At 41.7% G+C, this 23,954-nt stretch overlaps 1 protein-coding gene across 5 annotated transcripts in view; it reads right to left on the minus strand.

The window, feature by feature from the left end:
* The window catches only part of astn2 (astrotactin 2), a 1,702,785-nt gene extending 1,679,154 nt beyond the window's left edge, over nt 1-23,631 (minus strand). For all 5 annotated transcript variants that reach the window (XM_078550334.1, XM_078550333.1, XM_078550331.1 and 2 more), the window contains exon 1: nt 22,924-23,631. In XM_078550334.1, coding sequence (XP_078406460.1) covers nt 22,924-23,182 — 259 coding nt within the window. In that variant the 5' untranslated portion in view covers nt 23,183-23,631. The remainder of the gene's footprint in view (nt 1-22,923) is intronic.
* Between the last annotated feature and the right edge of the window lie 323 nt (nt 23,632-23,954).

The following is a 23,954-nucleotide window of genomic DNA, read 5'->3' on the forward strand; positions in this document are numbered from 1 at the left end:
GAACTGTGTAAAACATCAAGCAGTCAATTAAGTGTCATTGCACTGGCAGAGTCAGCCCCTGAAACAAAAATATTGACCATTAGCACATAATCACAAAGCTTTAGTTCACCAGTGCTTTCACTGGAATTTCAGTTAAATATAAGGGACACGAGATTACTCATGGTATAAAAATACAACACATGGCACCACAATTATATTCTGGGAACTAATTCAAATTAGTTCACAATAACTCTCCTTCAAGCTATATTTATGTAAACTGGGAATTGAAATGTATAATATTTTATCCATAAGCATAAAAACTACGTCACTTGCTCTTTTCTGCATGACCAGTAAAGCCAATTAAAGCAAGTTGTGCTGCTAATGAAAGATGCATCATGATAGGCATTACTAGGCTAGGCGGTCTCACCCCATAATTCCACTTTTTTATAGCACACTGCCAGCCCAAAAAAAACTTATTTTTTCTAATCGAGATTGCCCCTCAGTGGGTTTACTTGAACAATGCATGAAGAACACAACACACGGGAAGCTTTTCCCCTTCACATCCTGTATGACACAGTTTTTAAAAAAACCAACCCTCTAGAATTGAAAGTGTGTGCATGTGTACATGTGTGTGAGAGAGAGAGAGACTAATACAACTGCAATTACATGAACGTAAGAGTTGCTAGACAGGAAAAGGACCAAGATCCATCTAGTTCACCTTGACCATCCTAATAGCCATATGATACAATGATAATGCAGTTGTTGACTAATCATAGCAAACTAACACTTCAAAAGTCCCAGCGGTGTACAGCTTTTGGAACCATAGACCCAAAGTCACCTGTTCCTCCTCAGCCAGCTACACTTTGCAATCTTCAGGTGGATGTTCACAGCAGCATGAGCTGAATAGGCAGGTCATGACGTCAATCACCATGCAATGCTGATCTAACGTCAGTAGTACCATTTTGGAGCTCCACACTTCAGCTAACACTCTCTATTAACCCCATGCAGCTGAACACACGTTCAGCAGCAGGAAGGAAAACCCTATCAGCTCTATTTAAATGGATCATCAACTACTTACTAGTTACTTGATGTTTGATTTCTTCTGGCTGTTGCTACAATTCTACAAGTATTAGTGCTTTCTATAATTGCTTCAAACTGCAAAAGTCAACAAGGAGTGGTGTGGAAAGTACAGAAGGACATGGTGCTGACTTCAAGGCTGCTGTACAAGCCAGTTGCTCCCAGAATTGGGTGCCCTGGTAGGCATTCTGCTTCAAATACAGCATCACTTGGAGATTTGACAGAGGTTATGCAGTGCAGGACAAGCTGCTGGAAGAGGGAGGAGAATGAGCAAGAGGGGAGAAGTGCTTTCAGCAGGAGGCCAGTGTACTGTGCCTGCAGTGTTTGAGCTGCAACAGCAAACCAAAGGGTGACTACTGGGTGACAAGGGCTATTCACTTGCGACATGGCTGATGACACTGGTGCACTATCCATGCACATGTGCATTGTATGCACACAATAAAAGCTATGCTGCCATTACAAATGTATTAAAACAGATGCCTGGATCACGCTGGAAGAGCTGTGCAATAGTTGGGAGATCAGGTGCAAGATTCCTAGTGGTCTGCTGCATGCTGTCATGAGGAAACCACCCTTGCTACCAGCTATACTGTGAGCAGCTGAGCAGAGGGGACATAAGGAAGAGGAGGAGGAAGACGGAGGGAGGAAGCAACCTAGAACAGCCTGATCTGCCCCAGCTGTCCGCGAGGAACTAACTGAGTGTGACAACAGTAGGTGCAACCAAGTTTCAGAGGCACACCTTAACTTCTCCCTGTCATTAATCAACACTTGGGCACAGTACAAAAATAAAATCCACCACAAAATAAATATTCCAACCCAAATTTATGAATTAAATCATGCCACATTGCATACAAGCCAAGCAATTACCCTTGTTTGTGTCTTCCATGTGCCTTTGTCTGTCCTAGTTGGTAGCTTACGGCATTTGAAGATGCATTTATCGACATGACCATTCGTGTGAGGTTACTGAAATTTTGCTGTACTGCATGCAGGTCCTCGTGGCTTGACTCCTGGCATTGATCTCCATGGCTATCTGCTCCCAGTGCCTTTTGACAGTCTGTCTAGAGAGCATCCTGGCCCCTTTGAATACAGAAAATTTCTTGGACTTTCCACCTCCTCCACCAAGGCTTCCAGTGCAACGTTGGAAAACCTTGGAGTCCGTGCTCTCCAATGTTCTGCTATTATTCAGTTGTTCCCCAGGTCAAATTCAGTTCCTGCACAACTGCCAGCAATTGTTCCAGCCACAATGCACATTTCCTTTAAGAGGTGCAGGCTAGCTTTAATTTAAGTGTAGACTAGCTTTAACTAATGTTAACAAGTTACAACTGAGCCCCCTGCCGACGTGTGCAGTCAATGAACAGCGTGGTGAGCGTTGGCTGCACACAATTATCATTCAAATGAGCAGGCAGCATGAAGTTGGCATGTGGTCTGCATTGCATTAAACTGGTGCTGGTTAATCACGCATCCAATTTAGCCCCCATATTATTTAGAGGACTAAATTGTGAATTGGGCTGCAAAACCATTACTTAATTTCTAGCATGTGAATTTAAATGTAGCTCATTGTCATTCTATCACAAAAGTGATAGAAAGATCTTTTTCCTAATGGTCATACAAGCTCCCAGAATAAAACTACCAACATTAAGCATTAATCAGCAACCTTACTAAGAGAGACACTAAATAGAAACATCAGACTGGTACACTCAGCAGTACTCTATAGGATAAGGGATATTGGTCTGATGCAGGCTTCCAACTGAAACAGTAACTTATCTTCCTTATTTGGACTTTAACCTTTCATGGTGGATTATAAAAAATATTTCAAATATTTTCTGATTTTACTTTAGATTTTGAATATCTTATTTTTAAAAAATCCCCTTGAGGCATAGTGTTGCATGACATAGAGCACACTTGATCCTGTATCAATCATTGTTAGTTACTGGAGAATAGTTGATGTAGACATCAAAATATCTAAAGCAGCTTTTATTTGCTTTTTTTTCTTTTCCCCGGTTACACCTGAATTAAGACTGATGAGCAACTTCAGTTATGAAAATAGACTGGAGACGTTAGGGTGGTTTTCCATAAAGAAAAAAGGTTGAGAGGAGATAGAGTTATTCAAAATCATGAGGGGTCTGGACAGAGTAGATAGGGAGAAACTGTTTCCACTCTTGAAAGGATTGAGAATGAGGGGGCACAGGTTTAAAGTAATTAGTAAAAGAAGCAAAACTGATCTGAGGAGGAACTTCTTTTATGCACCAAGTGATTAGGGTTTGGAATGCACTGCCTGAGAGGTGGTGGAGACAGTTCAGTTGAAGCATTTGAAAAAGGATTAGGCATGAAAAGGAAGAAGGTGCAGGGTTATGGGGAGAAGGCGGGAAATGGTAGTAGGCTAGTTGCTCATTTGGGGAGGGGGTGCAGACACGATGGGCCAAATGGCCTCCTCCTTCACCATAGCAATTCTGTGATTCTATGACAAGCAATAAACCTTAGTCTTACTAACATAACTTGAGGTTCAAGAGAGTAATCTAGGGTCAACCATCTTCCAACTTTCTCATTTTTCTCACCCTGTGCAACTTGCACTCAGTGGGCAGAATCTTCTGACTGACGTGCGGGCAGCGGAGTCCGCACACCAGTGCTTAAAATGTCGCGCGCTGATGTTGTGCAAGCATCCTGACGTCAGCGCACAGCATCGCGATATTTCGGTCGGTAGGTGCGCTATGCAGCGGGATGCACGCCCGCCATTAATTAAAGGCCTTGTTAAGGCCATTAACCCTCCAATCGACCAGGATTTTGAGGGACCCGTGCGAACTTCAGGTTGGCGCATGGGCCCAACGGGCAGGTGGGTAAGAGATTTTTTTACAAACCTCATCCAGCGGTGGGATGAGGTTTGATATCGGGTTTAAAAACTTTTAATACAGTGTTTGTGTTCTTCACTAAGATGTCCCATCTCGTGCGACATTTTCACATGAGGGGGACATGTTAATGATTTTTAAATTTTTCTATTTTTAGACTTTCACAGAGTTTCAGCGATCTCCCTGAGGCAGCACTTTGTCTCAGGGAGATGTGCACTCTTTTGCGCGCATGCATGAAAGAGTGCACTCTGGCAGTTGGGGAATCCCAACCCCCCCAACCATAGCACTTCCCATCGGGTGGCACACTAAGGCCCGCCCACTTAAAATGGCAGCGGGGCCCGTTTCGGCGGCGGCGATTGGCTGCCCGCCCGCCCGCCGCCAAGTCGGTCGGGCCTACCCACCCATCAAGTGCAAAATTCTGCCCAGGGCAGAATTTTAGAGCCCCATTTCGGCGGGGACAGGGCCGTAAAATGCGGCGAGACATTATAAGTACCATTGATGACAGCGGGAATGTAAAATCCCGCTGTCGTAAAATTCTGCCCTATGTCTATTGGACAGTACTTTTGAGTTTGGGAACTCGGTGTGGGCAACCTACAACCGGCCACTGTTGGATTTGTGCTGAAGAAGCACTCCTCTGCACACCTCAACTACAATACTCCGAAGCAACAGTGTGGGAGAGTCAAATCCAGCTCTCTGAGAAGTGGGTAGTGGGTGTAATTGGATCTGAACAGAAGGCTTTCAGGCTCTCTTTAATTTTGAATTATAAAACAGTTAGGTTTCACTATTTAAAAAACAGTCTAGTTTAATGCAACATTTTCACAGACATCAATTACTAAACCCATGTCTGTTGAGTATGTGGGTACGCATCAAAGCACACCTTGCAAAGTGATGGACTATCAGTATCTAATTGGCTGCTTCACAGTTTCTCTTCAGAAAATCATACTATGATCACCAAGCTGTTTGAAGTCTGCAAACCCCATCTAAGTCACATTAGAATACGTTTATTGGCAAACCAGATCCATGTGTAAAATTCAGCAATATAGAGTCACGGTATTCAACCATAACAAATTTAACAAAATCTAGGATTCAACAACATGACAATTTGATTTTAATGTACAATGTCGCATATGAAGCTAAGTCAGAAACAGAAACACTTTCATAAATATTGCATAGGTTTAATCAAGGCCTGACAGGTGAAACCCCTTCAGGATGAAGACATTTTTTTTTAATGAATATATTTTCATGATGTATAATTTCCTGACAGATTGACAGTCTGGTTCTACAAAACCTCCCAACACATCCACCTACTTGCCAGTGCCTGGTACAAAATCCTATCCTGTCTACTTCACCTTGAGGCAGCTTCAATAGATATACAGTGAATACAATGTAATTTACAGCCACATTTTGTGTTAATGGCACTATTTTACTATCCATATTCCTGACTACAAGCATACAATGCGGCAAAGAGCAGTGGGAAACAAGGGGATTGGGAAGCCTACAAAGACCAACAGAGGACAACTAAAAAAGAAATAAGGAGGGAGAAGATTAAATATGAGGGTAAACTAGCCAATAATATAAAAGAAGATTGCAAGAGTTTTTTTAGATATATAAAGGGTAAGAGAGAGGCAAAAGTAGACATTGGGCTGCTGGAAAATGACGCTGGAGAATTAGTAGTGGGGAACAAAGAAATGGCGGAGGAACTGAATAGGTACTTTGCGTCAGTCTTCACAGTGGATGACACGAGTGATATCCCCAAAGTTCAAGAGAGTCAGGGGGCAGAGGTGAGTATGGTGGCCACTACCAAGAAGGTGCTAGGAAAACTGAAAGGTCTGAAGGTGGATAAATCACCTGGACAAGATGGATTACACCCTAGAGTTCTGAAGGAGATAGCTGAAGAGATAGTGGAGGTGTTAGTGGTGATCTTTCAGGAATCACTGGAGTCAGGGAGGGTCCCAGAGGACTGGAAAATCGCTAATGTAACCCCCCTGTTTAAGAAGGGTGTGAGGCAAAAGACAGGAAATTACAGGCCGATTAGCCTGACGTCAGTCGTTGGTAAGATTTTAGAGTCCGTTATTAAGGATTAGATTTCAGAATACTTGGAAGTGCATGGTAAAATAGGGCAAAGTCAGCATGCTTTCATCAAGGGGAGGTCATGCCTGACAAATCTGTTAGAATTCTTTGAGGAGGTAACGAGTAGGTTAGACAAAGGAGAGCCAATGGATGTTATCTACTTGGACTTCCAGAAGGCCTTTGACAAGGTGCCACACAGGAGGCTGCTCAGTAAGATAAGGGCCCATGGTGTTAGAGGCAAGGTACAAGCATGGATAGAAGATTGGCTGTCTGGTAGGAGGCAGGGAGTGGGGATAAGGGGGTCCTTCTCAGGATGGCGGCCTGTGACTAGTGGAGTTCCGCAGGAGTCAGTGTTGGGACCACAACTTTTCACTTTATACATTAATGATCTAGATGAAGGAACTGAGGGCATCCTGGCTAAGTTTGCAGATGATACAAAGATAGGTGGAGGGACAGGTAGTATTGAGGAGGCGGGGAGGCTGCAGAAGGATTCGGACAGGTTAGGAGAATGGGCAAAGAAGTGGCAGATGTGGGCAAGTGTGAGGTCATGCACTTTGGTAGGAAAAATAGAGGCATGGGCTATTTTCTAAATGGGGAGAGAATTCAGAAATCTGGAGTGCAAAGGAACTTGGGAGTCCTAGTCCAGGATTCTCTTAAGGTTAACTTGCAAGTTGAGTCGGTAGTTGGGAAGGCAAATGCAATGTTGGCATTTATTTCGAGAGGACTAGAATATAAAAGCAGGGATGTGCCGTTGAGGCTTTATAAGGCTCTGGTCAGACCACATTTAGAATATTGTGAGCAATTTTGGGCCCTGTATCTCAGGAAGGATGTGCTGGCCCTGGAGAGGGTCCAGAGAAGGTTCACGAGAATGATCCCAGGAATGAAAGGCTTAACATATGAGGAATGTTTGAGGACTCTGGGTCTATACTCGATGGAGTTTAGAAGGATGAGGGGGGATCTGATTGAAACTTACAGAATACTGAAAGGCCTGGATAGAGTGGACGTGGGGAAGATGTTTCCATTAGTAGGAGAGACTAGGACCCAAGGGCACAGCCTCAGAGTAAAGGGAAAACCTTTTAGAACAGAGATGAGGAGAAACGTCGTTAGCCAGAGAGTGGTGAATCTATGGAATTCATTGCCACAGAAGGCTGTGGAGGCCAGGGCATTGAGTGTATTTAAGACCAAGATAGATAGGTTCTTGATTGGTAAGGGGATCAAAGGTTACGGGGAGAAGGCGGGAGTATGGGGTTGAGAAACTTATCAGCCATGATTGAATGGCGGAGCAGACTCGATGAGCCGAATGGCCTAATTTCTGCTCCTATGTCTTATGATCTTATGACTTCAGAGAGATTTGTGTTCACTAAATATTGCACCCACAAGGCTTCACTTATAAAATCACATCATGTTTAATTCCCTGATGTCATTCACTTTACATTTTACTACATTCATAACATTTTCAAAGTAAATAGGTTTGACAGAAAAATACACAACAGCCGGCACAATAGACCAAACTTCATGTAAAAACAAAATAACAATGTTTTCCCACACTTCCAATTAAACCACTACTGACAGCATAAACACACCGTATCTATCCAGACTGCATATGTTTAAGGGTAACACATTATAAATGGCAATTACTTAGCTTAACCACTGATTGTTGCTATCAGGACCAGCTGGATCAATAGCAGATATGGCATCAATCTTCACTCGTACAACCTTTCAACTACAATATATCGTGATACAGAAGCGTTATGACTTGCTGAGTGTCAACAGTAACTAGTGCGTTTATTGATAAAGGGCAGCAAAGAGTGGCCACTTATGTCTGGCTGATTCTGTTTGTAAATTGCAGATGCTGTTGAATGTAGCCTCACATATTGGGCTCACCACTTGCATGGTGGCTGACTTAACCCACTGATTTGTGCGTGAAAGTGTTCTATTATTCTCAGTTTGATTAAAACCTATTTGGCCATACTTGACTTTGAGTAATATAACTTGACAACTTTGCAAAGATTCATGTTGTACTTACGTTCATGGAGTATTTCCTCATTACAAGTCACACATACACATGGCAAGATATTTGCTCAAATATGTGGGTTTTTGTTAAATAATTTTGTTATGATTGTTTTTTATTAAATGGGTTTTTCAAATGGTCTTCCATTGCAAACTTCATATTAGCCGAGCAGGAGGATGTTACTGTAGGAAATCATAGAATGAGACAGTATAGGAGACTATTTGGCCTATTGTGTTGTGGTAGCCCTTCCAAAGAACCAACAATTAGTCTCATTCTTTCCATTTTGAGCTCAATTTCTCAGCATCAAGCACTCCCACAAACTGAAAAACCCAATATAATGCTTCTGCTACTCTTCCTAACAATTTGCCTCAGCCTCAGTTTTACTTTTGATTACCAATATCAACCATCCTGTGTCCTCCCTTAGTGAGAATGCACTGCTGGCAAAACTAAGGTAGTTTTCTAGTCTATACACAAGTGGAACTGTAGCTGAAATACCCATTTCACATACGAACCGATACAGCCAGCGGGCTAATAAAAACCAAATTGGATTCTCAGCAAAATTGAAGGAATAATATCCTAAACCCAGATTTTTGCTACGAAGGAGGATAGCTCGAGTCGGTGAAATTTCCTGGTTCGTGCACCACCTCGGTAGAAAAGCCCCCAAATGGCGTGATCTTCACTCTGGGAGGGCAGGTGCTGGATAGATGGTGCTCATTGCCCCTTGAAGCGACATGTTTGTGGCCAAGGGGGCAGGAGGAGGCTGGAGCAAGCTGGTTAAAAGGCCCACTTTCATTCTCTAGGACTTTGTCCCAGTTGTATTGTGACATTTTAGGCCCTCTAGCCCTCGCCCCTCACAGCCCCTCATCCCCCACCCTTCACACCCTCTCATCCCCCACCCCTCATACTCTCTCATCCCCCACCCTCTCTAAGACCACCTCCATGTCCTCACGCATGCCCATGCTAACTCATGGCCCTTCTGTGCTCATTCACCCAGTATACAGTATGTACAAAACCAATGAGCCTTATGGAACAATGGCATATTTTGAACTGCTGAGAAAGAAAACATTGTTTAACAAATCTACATTTTTAAAAAAAAACTGTTGTTTCTACAACCTGATAAACGTATCAAACGGACTATCGAAGTATCACCAATGGAACTTTCAAACACTTCACACCTCTTAATCTTGTGCAAATCAATATGGAGTCATTGACAAAAGGGATCACAGAGAAAAAATAACTCATAACTACTTAAAGATGTCAATTAAACAAAGTCAACAGTTTTCTCCAGCTTTCAAAACAAACCCCACTAAAATAAACCTTTGATGAATCACAGTTCTCAGTGAAGTGGGCATAATGCCGTGCCAGTGCTTTTTCCACATAAGGCACTCTCCTGTTTGCTTCTCAATTTTTTTAGAATTCCTCTTTTTTAACCAAGCCATCTAATGCTTTTTGAAAGAAAACAATTATGGACTCTGCTTCAACTGAATTCTGTATTCTAACTATCATCCGCGCATTCTTCCTAACCTTCCCTTTATCCCTTTCATCCTCTTCTAACAAGGTGGAAACAAACAATTATCTTAATCGTTCACAAACTTTGAGTTCTATCCAGTGACCGAGTACTCTTCTCAGTTCTGTGAATAAAACCCTAACTTCTTATGTCTCTTCATAACTGTTAATACATCATCCTGGTAACATGCTAGGGAATCAATGCTGCACATTTTTTGTTGCTTTTAAAAGTTTCTAAAGGAGGTGCACAAATCTGTACTCGAAGCTCCAAAAGCAGCCTAACCAAAGTCTTGTAAAAGTTCAATGTGACATCCTTTCTTTTGTATTGTGTACCACATGATAAGATCAAAGATTCCATTTGCCTTTTTTAACCTTTAAAGGAACTGCGGATCTCCACACCAACTGCCCTTGCTCCTTGACTCCATTTAAGAGCTCACCATTAAAAATTAATTTTCTTTCTCCATTCTTACCTCTAAGATGCATTATTTTACATTTTCTACATCAACTTACATCTGTCATTCTCTATCCACCTTATTCGTCTCCCTTTGTCTTCCTGCAGATCTTCACAATCCTCACCTAAATTTTTATGCCCAAAGTTTGGTGTCCTTGGCAAAGTTCAAAATGCGTATATAAAGCAGCCACAATGCAGAACTTCACTCATCATTTCTTTCTGTTCTGAAAACCCTTCTTCTTCCCCTGAAATTAGTTTTTCTGCCCTCCAACCATCCATCCACAAATTCGATGAGCCACTACCTGTGCCATTGGTCTCCCTATTGTACCTTATCAAACACTTCTGCAAACCACATCCACTGCACTGCTTTTATATTTCATTCTACAATTTCTTCAATGAATTTGATACGGTTGTCATGTCCAGCTTGCTTCACCTGTTGGAAATTTGGGGAGGCGATGGCACAGTTGTATTGTCGCTGGACTAGTAATCCAGAGACCCAGGGTAATGCTCTGGGGACCTGGGTTTGAATCCCACCACAGCAGATGGCGGAATTTGAATTGAAATCTGGAATTAAGAGCGGAATGATAACCATGGAACCATTGTCTATTGTTGTAAAAACCCATCTAGTTCACTGATGCCCTTTAGGAAAGGAAATGTGGTCTGGCCTACATGTGACTCCAATGACATGTGACAGCAATGACTCTTAAATGCCCCTGAATTGGCCTAGCAAGTCATTCAGTTCTCGAGGGCAATTGAGGGAATTTCAATAAATGCTGGCCTAGCCAGTGACGCCCACATCCCATGAATGAATAAAAGAAAAATTCATGCTGACTGCCTTGATTAAGTCCTGTTTCTCCAACTGCTCAGCAATTCTCATCCTGTTTATAGACTCTAGGAGTTTACTAACAATTGAAGCAAAACTAACAGTTAGTTAGTTAGTGGCAGAGCCAGAAGAGATGTGAGAAAATCCCTGGCCATAATATTCAGGGAAATATGCATTTAGTCAATTTTTCCGATTGAAAGATCTTTAGTTGATTTTACTTTTTTCATTCACAAAAATCTCTCCCTAAATAAATAAATAAATTACAACTTACTTTTCTTCTTTCTATCCTCATTTAATGCTCGAGCTTTTACTCTTCTTCTCTCCTTTCCCAAGACACAGAGCTCTTGCTGGGGTGCAGTTCAATGGGCACCAAAAGCTCTCCAGGCCCAGTGCTTCAGTGGCTGTTCTTCAGATGTGAATATTGGCATAGTGAGTGTTGGCAGGTTTTTCAATTAGGACATTTTCAGGGCTTTTTCTTACCACTAGACAGAAGGGCACTCACAATCAAGTTGGCCATTCGGTGGCACACTGACGTGGGTCATGTCTTTCCATTGAAAAATTGGGCCCCGTCAGCAGGATCAGCGCGGAGGAAGGAGCAGCAGTAGAGCATGAGGTTTGTAAGGAAAATATATGGTTTATGTACCCATATTTCACATGTACATCAGTATTTTTAGTATCTGAGTGGAAGGAAAAAAAGCACGAGCATCAGGGAGAGAGGTGAAAAGCCTAAATTGACGTCAGCGCTAGGGAAGATGTTGATTGGTAAGTAGTTGGAAAGTTTTTATTAGTTTTAACTTTATTTTTATTAATTTAGTTAATAGTCTAATAAATAGAGGCATGATAGAGCATCTCAGTCCCATGGAACGTACATCCTACACCATAAGGTAACTCCAAGATACTTCCTATGTCCTGGATAAATGCATATACAGGAAGTGTCATCAGTTGGAGGAGCTTGAACTCCAGGTTTCGGAATCTGAGCTTGTAGGGGGATGGGAACCAGAATGAAGAATTAGAAAGCAGAAAAAAAGTTCACCAAGCATTGGGACAAACAACATTAGAGTAAGAAACAACGTTATTAGATAGGGTCAGACTCACACCGAATTCAGCAAGGGCTTATTAGGTTTACAGTGCAGGTATGTAAATGCACATAGCATGGTAAATAAGGTTGGTGAGCAAGGCATGGATAGCAATGTGGGATATGTCATAGAGATAACAGATCTCCATGTCATAGAGATAACAGAGAACTGGCTCAAAAAAGGGGAGACTGGGTACTAAATATTCCTTGATAGAAGCTATCAAGCTATTCAGGAAAGATAAGGAGGATGGGTGGCAATATTAATTCAGGAGATTACAGTGCTAGAGAGAGGATTTCCTGGAGGGGTCAAGGACTGAATCTATTTGATTAGAGTTAAGAAACAAGAGAGAGGTACCATTACACTACTGGCCACCAACTCAAAGATAGGGAAGATATATATTTTCTTATTCATTCATGGGATGTGGGCAACACTGGCTAGGCCAGCATTTATTTCTCATCCGTAATTGCCCTTGAGACGGTGGTGGTGAGCTGCCTTCTTGAACCGCTGTAGTCCATGGTGTAGGTGCACCCACAGTGCTGTTAGGGAGGGAGTTCCAGGATTTTGACCCAGCAACAGTGAAGGAGTGGTCATATATTTCCAAGACAGGACGGTGAGTGGCTTGGAGGGGAACTTTCAGGTGGTGGTATTCCCATGTGTCTGCTGCCCTTGTCCTTCTGGGTGGTAATGATCGTGGGTTTGGAAAGTGCTGTCTAAGGAGTCTTGGTGAGTTGCTGCAGTGCACCTTGTAGGTGTTATTCACTGCTCCCACTGTGTGTCAGTGGTGAAGGGGGTGAATGTTTGTGATGGGGTACCAATCAAGCGGGCTACTTTCTCCTGGACGGTGTCAAGCTTTGAGTGTTGTTGAAGCTGCACTCATCCAGGCAAGTGGAGAATATTCCATTACACTCCTGACTTGTGATATAGAGGAGCAAACTTGAATGGAAATCACAGCGAGGTACAAAAACTATACTGTCGTGATAATGGGGGACTTGAATTATCCTAATATAGACTGGGATTGTAAAAGTGTTAAGGGCAGAGAGGGGGAAGAGTTTTAGAAATGTGTTCAGGTGATTTTTCCTGATCAGTATGTTTCTGGCCCAATCAGGATGGAGACATTGATGGATCTTGTTCTGGGGAATGAGGTAAGTCAAGTGGATCAAGTGCCAGTAAATATGGGAACATCTAGGGAGCAGTGATCATTGAATCATAAGCTTTAGGATAGCTATGGAAAAAGGACAAGGAGCAATCTCGAATAAAAATACCTAACGTGAGGAGTGCCAAATTCAATCGGTCGAGAACGATCCATCACAGTTGAACTGGAGTGGGAAGGCAAAATTGAACTGGAACACTGGGTTGCATATAAAGAGGAAATAGTTTGGGCATGGTTGAGTTACAGCCCCACAAGGCCAAAGAGTAGGACAACCAAAGTTAGAGTTCCCTGGATGATGAAAGTGATAGAGAGAAGGATGAAGCAAAAAATGAAGGTGTATGACAGTATGTCAAGTTGTTAAGACAAGTGAGAACCAGGCTGAATATAAAAAGCTCGGAGATGAAGTGAAGAAAAAGGAAATAATAGAAGTAAAAGAGAGAGTTTGAGAGATTAGTGGCTAACATAAAGCAAATCCGAAAGTCTTCTATAGTCATATAAATAATAAAAGGGTAGTAAGAGAAGAGGTGGGGCCAATTAAGGACCAAGAAGGGGATCTATATATGTAGGCAGAGGCCATGGAGGAGTTAGTAAATGAGTACTTTGCATCTGTCTTTACCAAGGAAAAAGATGCTGCTGAAATCATGGGAAAAAGGAAGTGGTTGAGATACTGGATGGGTTGAAAATCGATAAAGAGGAGGGAGAAGAAAGGGCAGCTTCAGTTTTTTGATGAGGTATGTCATGAAGCTATTAATGTATATATTATTGGAAAATGTTTTCTTTTAAAATAGAGGTTTAGTCTGCGGGGGTGTCTTAATTGGATTAAAGCCAGCTAGTCTGGATGCTTTGATGGATACTAGTTTTGATATGTAAGAGAGATAGTGTGTATTTGCATTTTTTGAATAGAGCATTCAAGAAGTGGGGTGAAAACTTAACGCCTATCTAGCATCTACCAAGCAATATGTTTATATTACCAATAAAACCGGTACTATGAAAGAGGTTTTATTGTTAGAGAGGTTTAGTTCAGAGGTTGTTGATACAATGAGAATTAACATTCAATGGGGCTCGTAGGTATAACTTCAGCAGTTTTTGGGTGTGCAGAGCAGAGGCAATGTGAGATCAAAAGGCAGCTGCAAGCCTCCAACTGGCTCCATAGGAACCAAGTGAAAAGAACCTCATTTTGAAAATGCTTTGCCTGGCGTCTGGTTAATTATATGGGTTGCTTTTGCCTTAATGGAGATTAGTTTGGGAATTTGTTAAAAGTTATGATAGTAGTAATGTGAATCCATGTGTATATATTTTAACCTGTGTAAATTAATAAAATGTTTCAATCAGTTTAATGTAAATCCTAGAGAACAGGTGGTCTGATTCCTGAATTTAGGATCACATCTCAAATATACCACTTAAAATTATAGGTTATGAAAGTTGTTTAAAGTTTCCCTCTGGGATTTTTAAATAACTCTGCTTTACCAACTACATCGTTCATAACAAGGTGACAGAGAGGGTTGATGAAGGTAATAGAATAGATATGATGTACATTTGGACTTCCAAAAGGTGTTTGATAAAATGCTACATACTAGGCTTGCCAGCAAATTGTCCCTTTTATTCCCTGGGGTTCAATGGCAGCATGGATGCAAAATTAAGCGGAGCGACAGGAAACAGAGTAATGGTGAATGGGTGCTTTTCCAACTGGAGGAGGGTATACAATGGGTACTTCGGGGTTTGGGACTAGAACTACTGCTTGATAGACTTCAAGAAGATGTAGAAAGGCCGATGAACATGTGGCAGATGAAAATGAGTGTGATGCGATTCATTTTGGTAGGAGTGCAAACAGGCAATATAAACTAAATGGTACAATTCTAAAGGGGGTACAGGAACAGACAGTCTGAGGGATATATGCACACAGATTGTCGAAGGTTGCGTGGCAAGTTGAGAAGTGGTTAAAAAGGCATACAGGATGGGTTTTATAAATAGAGGCATAGAGTTCAAATGCAAGGAAGATATGATGAATCATTATAAAATACTTCTCTGGTCTCAACTGGACTATTTAATCCAATTTTGGGCACTGCACTTTAGGAAGGATGGATGTGAAGGCTTTAGCGAGGGTGCAGAAAAGGTTTACTAGAATGTTTCCAGGGTTTAGGGACTTCTGTTACCTGGACAAATTAGAGAAGCTGGGGCTGTTCTCTTTACTGAAGAGGTTGAGGAGAGATTTGATAAAACCTGTTCAAAATCATGAGGCATCTTGATAGAGCGGATACAGAGAAATTGTTCCCATAGATGAATGGGTCAAGAACCAGAGGATCATAGACTCAAGGTGACTGGCAAAAGAACTAAAGGCAACATGAGGAAATACTTTTTTTATATGCAACAGTGGTTAGGGTCTGTAACACACCACCTTTGAGTGCTGCAAAGTTCAATTGTGGCTTTGAAACAGGAATTGGTTAAGTATCTGAAGAGGGACAATTTGCAGGAAAGGGAGGGATGTGGTACTAGCTGAACTGCACTTGTAGAGCCAGCATGGATACAGGCAAAATGGTCTTCTTCTGTGCTCTAACCATTCTATGACTGTCTAAAAAATACAGTTGGCAAGATAGCAAAAGGAGGACATAAATTATCCATACGTTATGATTGTCATACCCAGAGGAAGTGCATGGAAACATGTTTACATACTGCTATTGATTCACTTGAGCGAGTTACAAAATCATCATGCTACCATAATTCCTTATTTCAACTGTTAATGTGGTTGCAAAGCTGATTGCTTTAAATGTAGCTTTGCTTGTAAACTATGACAATGTGAAAAGTGAAAAAATATTCCAGCATCCTCTTTGTCTCCTCAGCCCCACTGATCCTGTTGTCCGCATAAGTATTCCTTTATTTTCCATTCTAACCTCAATTAAGCTGTCTGAAATACCAATCATGAGCTCTAGTTTCTATGTCAATCAGTGTTGGAATGTCATGGTGTAGGGGGTAACAGATTGGCATGGATAGAAGATTGGCTAGCTAACAGGCAACAGAGGGTAGCCTTTTCTCTGGTTGGCAGGATGTAACATGTGGTGTGCCACAGGGATCAGTACTGGGGCTTCAGCTTTTTACAATTTATATAAATGACTTGGATGAAGGGACAGACGGTGTGGTTTCTAAATTTGCTGACAACACAAAAGTAGGTAGGAAAGTAAGTTGTGAGCAGGATGTGAAGAGGCTACAAAGTGACATAAATAAATTAAATGAATTGGCAAAGATCTTGCAAATGGACTATAATGTGGGAAAATGTGAAATTGTCCATTTTGGCAGGAAGAATAAAAAGAAGCATATTATCTAAATGGTGAGAGGTTGCAGAGCTCTGAGATTCAAAGGGTCGGGGTGTCCTAGTGCATGAATCGCAAAAGGCTAGTATGCAGGTACAGCAGGTAATTAGGATAGAATGTTATCATTTATTGCGAGGGGAATTGATTACAAAAGTATGGAGGTTATGCTTTAGTTATGCAGGGCACTGGTGAGACTACATCTGCAGTACTGTGTAGAGTATTGGTCTCCTTATTTAAGGAAAGATGTAAACATGTTACAAGCAGATCAGAGAAGGTTTACTATACTAATGCCAGGAGTGGGAGGAAAGGTTGAACAGGTTAGGCTTGTATCCACTGGAGTTTAGAAGAGTAAGAGGTGACTTGATTGAAACCTTTAAGATCCCGAGGGGTCTTGACAGAGTGGATGCAGACGGGATATTTCCTCTTGTGAGAGAATCTGAAGCTTGGGTCCATGGTTTGAAAATAAGGGGTCGTTCATTTAAAACAGAGATAAGCAGAATTTCTTCCTCACAGAGGGTCCTGAGTCTTTGGAACTCTCTTCCTCATAAGGCAGTGGAAGTAGAGTCTTTGAATATTTTTAAGACAGAGCTAGATAGATTCTTGATAAACAAGGGGTGAAAGATTATCGGGGATAAGTAGGAATGTGGAATGAAGGTTACAATCAGATTAGCCATGACCTTATAGAATGGCAGAGCAGGCTCAAGGGGCCGAGTGGCCTTCTCCTGCTCCTAATTCATATGTTTGTATGTATGTTCATATGTCACATGAGACTGTTGTAGACTTACAATATACCAACTTAATACAATATATAAAAAGCACAAAATAAACAACAACAACTTGCACTTTCATAGCACCTTTAACATAGCAACATTTCCCAAGGCACATCAGAGGAGCATAATCAGAAATTAGGACAAGTGACCAAAGGCTTGGTCAAAGGGATAGTTTTAAGGAGCATCTTAGAAGAGAGATGGGTGATGAAGTGAAGAGGTTTAGGGGAAGGTTTCAGAGTTTAGATCCTAAACAGCTGAAAGCATGATCACCTTGGAGGGGGGGGGTGGGGGTTAGGGGCGTCAAAGAAGTAGCACATGCACAAGAGGCCAGAATTAGGAGAATTCTCTAATTGTTCAGATTCTTGAATCAGTGTGTGGGCTGGAGGTGGTGCAAGACCAAATTTGGAATGTGAAAGTGAAAGTGAGAATTTTAAAATCGAGGCGAGCATGAAGGCGAACGACAAAAGAGATTTGGACATGGGATCCCATTTGTGTCTTTGATTAGGGTCATTTTGGTGCTGTATGGAGTGGAACCCTGATTGGAGAGGTTCAAGCTGCAAGAAACATGGGCCTGGATTTGGGAGGAAATAACCCAAGGGTCTTGAAGAGGAAAAGGAGGTTGGTGAAAGGGTGGTAGTTTGTAAGGAATAAACAGATGGTTGGGTTTCCTCTACTGTGTCAGTTTCACACCAAATTAATTGGAACAATTCCACAAGGCCTGCAAAAAATGCTTCTACCATGACAATTAGAAAGCCTCTTCTCCCTGAATAAAAAGCAATGTTATAAAAATGACAACGCTATTGGTATTGAACAAGATCACTGATGCACTGGCACCCTATTTTGAATGACTATGCTGTCATAAAGTTATGTTATACACTTCTATTCTCACACTGACAGCATGTCTATCAGTTACCAGTGTTACTGCAAGATAAACATAAAGGCCTTGTGAGGGAAAAAAATAAAGACTAGCACAAATGTGAAACCTGCACAACCTGCGTACAACAGCGCAGACAGCCAAAGAACCCATCTGGAAACAGATGTTTGCTTTGGGCTTGGCTTACAGCTGACTCAAGATTTTGTTGTCCAGCTGTCTTCTGTCCTCACATTGAGGCTTTCTCACGCCAGCAGGCCTCCAAAAAGTTACCCTGGTGGTCATTCTTCAAGTTAAGTCCCAAATAGTACATGACAATGATCTACTTGGCATTTGATAGCATCATAGTTAAGTCCTAAGGTGCTGTCATGCAATGTTCACACTTGCTCACCTTTCAACAGCAATTATCAGACAGAGGTCATGAATGGAAACAATGACTAATATATCTACTTCTTCGCCAAGGGCACTTCTAACGTCTGTTTCTACATGGTAAGCTACCTTAGCACGTACTTAGGAGCAGAACTAGAATTTATCAGTATAGCCTTATATTAGCGTGCACCTCTGCCCATGAGACCATTAAGGCAATAGAATAGGCTGTTGCTATTTAGTGAATTGGAAGGGCACAGTGAATTTTCATATCCAAGTGTTTTATCAAAATTCATCTTTTTTTTTAAAAAGACAATGAAGTCCAAAGTATCAGCTCTTTCATTTAGCTTTGGTCTCATGTGATACCGCCCTTTTAAGACTGTTGAATCATTTTTACTAAAATGACAAAATTGGTCTATGAAAAGAATTACCTGTTCTCAAACTGGATTCCATAGTTAAGTTAATTTTATATTAAAGATGTACAACCAATGTGAGGTGCATACCTCTCCTCCCACAGAATAAATAGCTATCTCTTGTGGAACTGACAGCATTGTACATCCATGAATATATAGGTCTTGAAATGTACCATCAGATTCAGGGAGAAGCAAGTGCAAGAAGCTGATCCTATGTTTACATTCTACTAAGGACATGACACTACACCTTAAAGTTTATGGTAATCAACATTCATGTAAAATGGGACCAATAATATGAAAGAACTGCAGTGTGAAAAGTGTGGAAGCAAAAAATTTGTTGTGAAAATACAGTAATTTGTAATGCATCTTAAGCTCTTCAATTTGTCCACTTCATCAATTGCACAATGCACAAAATGCCGAAGTGTGTTTTAGATTCTGGCAAGAGGGAGCCAATTTTGGAATTAGACAGAAAACTAACCACCAACCAACCCCTGTTCCATTAAGCATCATAAATTTATTTCTTGCGTCCAGTTTAAACTAATGTATTATATAATTATTTCCAGGAAATCATGCAACTGTGGCAGTCTTGTTGTATGAGTAGGAAAAAACATGCACAATTTTTGCTTTGGATTAAAAGGAAGGGAAAATGATTGAACCTCCCTTAGTCTGTCTCTGGCAATCAGATTCTGTGCTCCAGATCCTCCTCTTCTTTCAGAGGTCATAAGGCTATGGTACGCTGTATAGATTCTGCCGCATTTTCAGAATCTCTCCAGATTCAGTGTGTGCTATTCAAATCATTGTTGCATTATTAGCATAAAATTCAGTGCTTGTTATGAAAACATAGTATAAGAATATTTATTAGTTCAATTTATGGAGAAACAACCAGGGATTCTGTCAGTGTGAATCAGCACTGCAATATTAAACTGTGGAGCACTTCTATGCTTATAACACTGAATATGCGATTGTTTTAATCTTAAATCAAAATTTTGTTTTCATGGTCAGAGAATTATTAGCACTACATTATTATTTTTCTTCCTTACACATCATAATAGCTTCAAACATTCCCCAGTGAGATGCAGTATTGGTTAGATTGAGAGTATAGCATTGCCCCAACAAAGTGCATTAACCCCAACGCCACCAGTGTGACATTTCTATTTCTCACAACAACCATTCTGAATGAAATTACCACTCATTGAATTATCCCTGTTTTCCCATGCTTGGACTCATTCCTGGGGAATTCTTTTTATATGGGAAGTTTGCAGCTGTCAGAGTTGGGTGCTTTCATTTCATTAGTCTGGGTTCCAATTCATCACTGGATGTTATATGACTTGTTGCCCTCTGGTTTAAAGACAGTGACTTACATGTGCTGTGGTCCCATTTTACTTGAATGCTGATTGCCATGAACTCTAAGGTGTAGTGTCATGTCCTTAGTAGAATGTAAACATAGGATCAGCTTCTTACACTTGCTTCTCCCTGAATCTGATGGTACATTTCAAGGCCTATGCATTCATGGATCTACAATGCTTTCAGTTCCACAAGAGTCAGCTATTTATTCTGTGGCAGGGGAGGTATGCACCTCATATTGGTTGTACACCTTTAATATAAAAGTAACTTGACTATGGAGTCCAGTCTGAGAAAAGATAATTCTTTTCACAGACCAACTATGTCATTTTAGTAAAAATGATTCAACAGTCTTAAAAGGGCTGTATCACACGAGGCCAAAGCTAAATGAAAGAACTGAAATGAAGTAAGTTCCTTTCTATCAATTGCAGGGAAATTAATAGATTATAAAAGATGTAGGAAAGCAACGCATTGCGACATAACAAAGGGCTGGTTGTGATGAGCATGCATTAGCTCTTTCTGTAATGAACAGTGTGTTCAAAAGAGGGACAGTGTACACCTGTTTTAAACAACTGTGAGAAATTGAGACAGAAAATGCTGGAAAAACTCAGCAGGTCTGACAGCATCTGTGGAGAGAGAAACAGAGTTAACGTTTCGAGTACGTATGATCTTTCTTCTGAAGTTTTGGCCCTTCTGCTGAGTTTTTCCAGCATTTTCTGTTTTTATTCCAGATTTCCAGCATTTTCCTTTACTTTACGTGAGAAATTGAGTTCTACCATGATCCAGTTTGAGAGTCATGTAGAGTGAAACTATTGCAGAAGGGATGGATCTAAATCAACCTCCCTCCCCCCCTCCACACACACACACACACACACTCCCAACTTATTCACTTTAGAAAACTAGTTCACATTGTGCTAATCAAAACTAATAAAACTTCTGTTTCAAGTTTTATTTGAGTTGAAAAGTTGTTTTCAATTTTCCAGAACCAAAAAAACTCAGCTGTCAATCAATCAATCCCATTAAATTTTAAAGCATCTTACTAGCACGTGTGATCTAGCATGGCTGATATCTAATGCCAGCAACTATGATTAACAAATAAAACATTTAAAACAGAACAAGCCATGCTGAAGTTTATGCCTTGGAGGTTGCTTGTTTTGCCTCAGTGGTAGCACTCTCACTTCTGAGTCACAAGGCTATGGTTTCACAAGAATTTGAGCACAATCTACTCACACTTCACTGCAGTACAAAGGGAGTGCTGCACTATCAGAGATGCTGTCTTTCAGATGCAAAATCAAACCACATGCCCTTCTGTTCTCTTGATTGGGTGATGTCATATTAAAATCCCATCACGCTATTTAGATCCCACAACACCATTTCAAGAAGGGCAGGAGAGTTCTCTTAATGCCCTGGCCTCTCAACATTTGTGCTTCAACCAAGACCACCCAAAAAGATTATCTGGTCATTTATCACATTGCAGGACATTGCAATGCATAAATTGGATTCCACATTCCCCTATATTAGTGCAGTAGCTACATTTCAATAAGTGCTTCATTGACTTGAAGTACTTGGAACATTCAATAATGATAGTTGCATAAGTTCCAAAGTCTTTGGCAAACTCTATTTTCTTATATTTGACAATCACCAGAAAAAACTACACTGAAAAGATTTATTGCCATTGACAGCAAGGCATAGAAGGGAGATTCCCTCTGTGCGTTAGGAAAATCTATCAATGCGTTTGAAATAAGCAACTTTATGAGCTGACTACACCTAGTTGCACAGAGGAAATCTTTGGACCATTGTTTTTCAGGCTGTTTTCTCTCAATTGAAAAAAAAAGTTGAATCCAACACTTCTCAATGATCCTGAAATTACAATTACGGTAACATCCAAAATTACAGCACATTCGTCGAAATGCATCTCCATTTTTGTGGAGGCGTTAACTGATTTGAAATGAACTTTGAGAAACACCGAAAGTATTCTGAACTTATTAACACCGAGCTCTTAGTGTTCAGGACCGTCTACTTTGTCCTGTTATCTGGTAGTGTTTGATTTTGCTGATTTCGATCTAAAAACACTGAAAAAGCAGAATTACACATGACACCAAACAAGAATCCCAATTAAAACCCTCGCAAACACAAGCAAGTCTGCACTCAAGTGTATGAACCGCGAGCACTACAATTTTGGCAATCATGCCGATGCCACCGTGATTTGCATTTCATTTTCCGTCCTATTTCATTCGTGGGACGTGGGGGGGCAGATAATATACTTTATTTTTCCGCAGCCTAAAAATGCCGCGGGCAATAGGACCTCGAATCATTATCTGTCCCACTCGGGGTGCACCCATTGCAAGCTTTGAGAAGGAGATGCGTTAGCAGGAAAAAGTCATCACATTTCTCGGCATGGGAGTATGCAATGCACTTTACAACAAGCCGCGTCCTGACTGCAAGCCAGTGATACTCGCTGGGTCAATGCTATTTCATGACAGCAGGCACCCACATTATAGGAATAATCCAAAGACACAATGCACCAAGATCTCGATTTGCCTCTCTCTCTCTCTCTCTCTCTCAGTCGACCCTGTCACAATCCATATCTTCAATCGTGACTGTGACCATCAGCAGATTTCATGCCATCTCCCGTTCCCAATTCATTCACTACAAAAACGACAAAAAGTCTGATCCCAGTACAATTGCTGTTTTAAATGCATCACCACCCACCCCGCCCCCAATATGTAAGGAGATCTGATCATTTCTTGGCACCCCCAAAAAAGTAGTTGGAAAGGCGTTTTCTGAAAGGATTCCCCCACTCTTGGTGCCCCCTCTCCCTCCCCCCCTCCCTCTCTCCATCCCCCAGTGCTCCAGCCCCACAGCCGAACTTACCCAGGGTGAAGTAAGGTAGCTCGGTGTTCTCCAGGTCGTCCACCACCAAGATCTCGCCCGGCAGGTCGTTCCGGACGAAGAGGAAGAGCTTGGACTCTGCCGCCAGCGCCCCATGGAAGCTGATGTCGTTCTCCCGGAGCACGGGCAGGGTGGACACGGTCACCGTCTTCACTTTGCAGCCGCCCTCCTTGGAGATCTCGGCCGAAGCGGTGGTGAGCAGGCAGCCGAGGATCGCTTGCAAGGCGGCTCGGAGAGCCATGCCCGTGGCTGCCGGTGCCACACAATAGAAGGGGGTGGAGGGGGTGGAAGAAGTGGTGGTTGGGGTGGGGGGGGTGGACAAAATTAAGAGGTGTTTTTAACCGAGCGAACCCGGGGATCTCCGCCTCCTCCTCCTCCTCTCCTCACACACCGCTTCTCCTCGACTTGTTCCCCCGATGTAGAGCTGGTGTCCAGGAGGTGGCGCGGACACACGGGGTGTGTGTGTATGTGAGTGAGGGGGGAACTGGAGCTCCAGGTGAACCAGACAACACTCGCCGTTTAAAGGCAGAGCGTCCTCCCGCCAACACCTCCCCGCACGAGAACACACACTCCCCCCAAAATAAACACCTCCTGGATTCACCTCAGCGCTTCATCACCACACCCCCCCAACCTTTTTCTCTTCCACAGATCCTCATGTGACAGCTCCGAGACGCTCAGCTTCCTCTTGTCGAAAAATATTGAGATTATCATCATTATTACCGCGCAACGTTAAATAAAGTCGCACTTCTCCACAGCCACATTTATCATCTTTTCAGAATCCAACTTTAAAATAAATACAAAGTCATGATGATGACTTCATGTCCTCTCAGGCATTTACATTTTCTCTTTGCGATTTTACAAATCACGTCCCCCCCCCGCCCCCTTTCATAAAAAAAACATATAAAAGTTATGTTTAATAAGCAGTTCTGGCGATTGGAAACATTTTAAAATGCCACCCAATTACCACAAAAGTGCAATTAGAAAATAGGGCCATTACCGAAAACATCACTAAG

Source organism: Cetorhinus maximus, chromosome 10, assembly GCF_964194155.1.
Source record: "Cetorhinus maximus chromosome 10, sCetMax3.hap1.1, whole genome shotgun sequence".
NCBI lineage: Eukaryota > Metazoa > Chordata > Chondrichthyes > Lamniformes > Cetorhinidae > Cetorhinus > Cetorhinus maximus.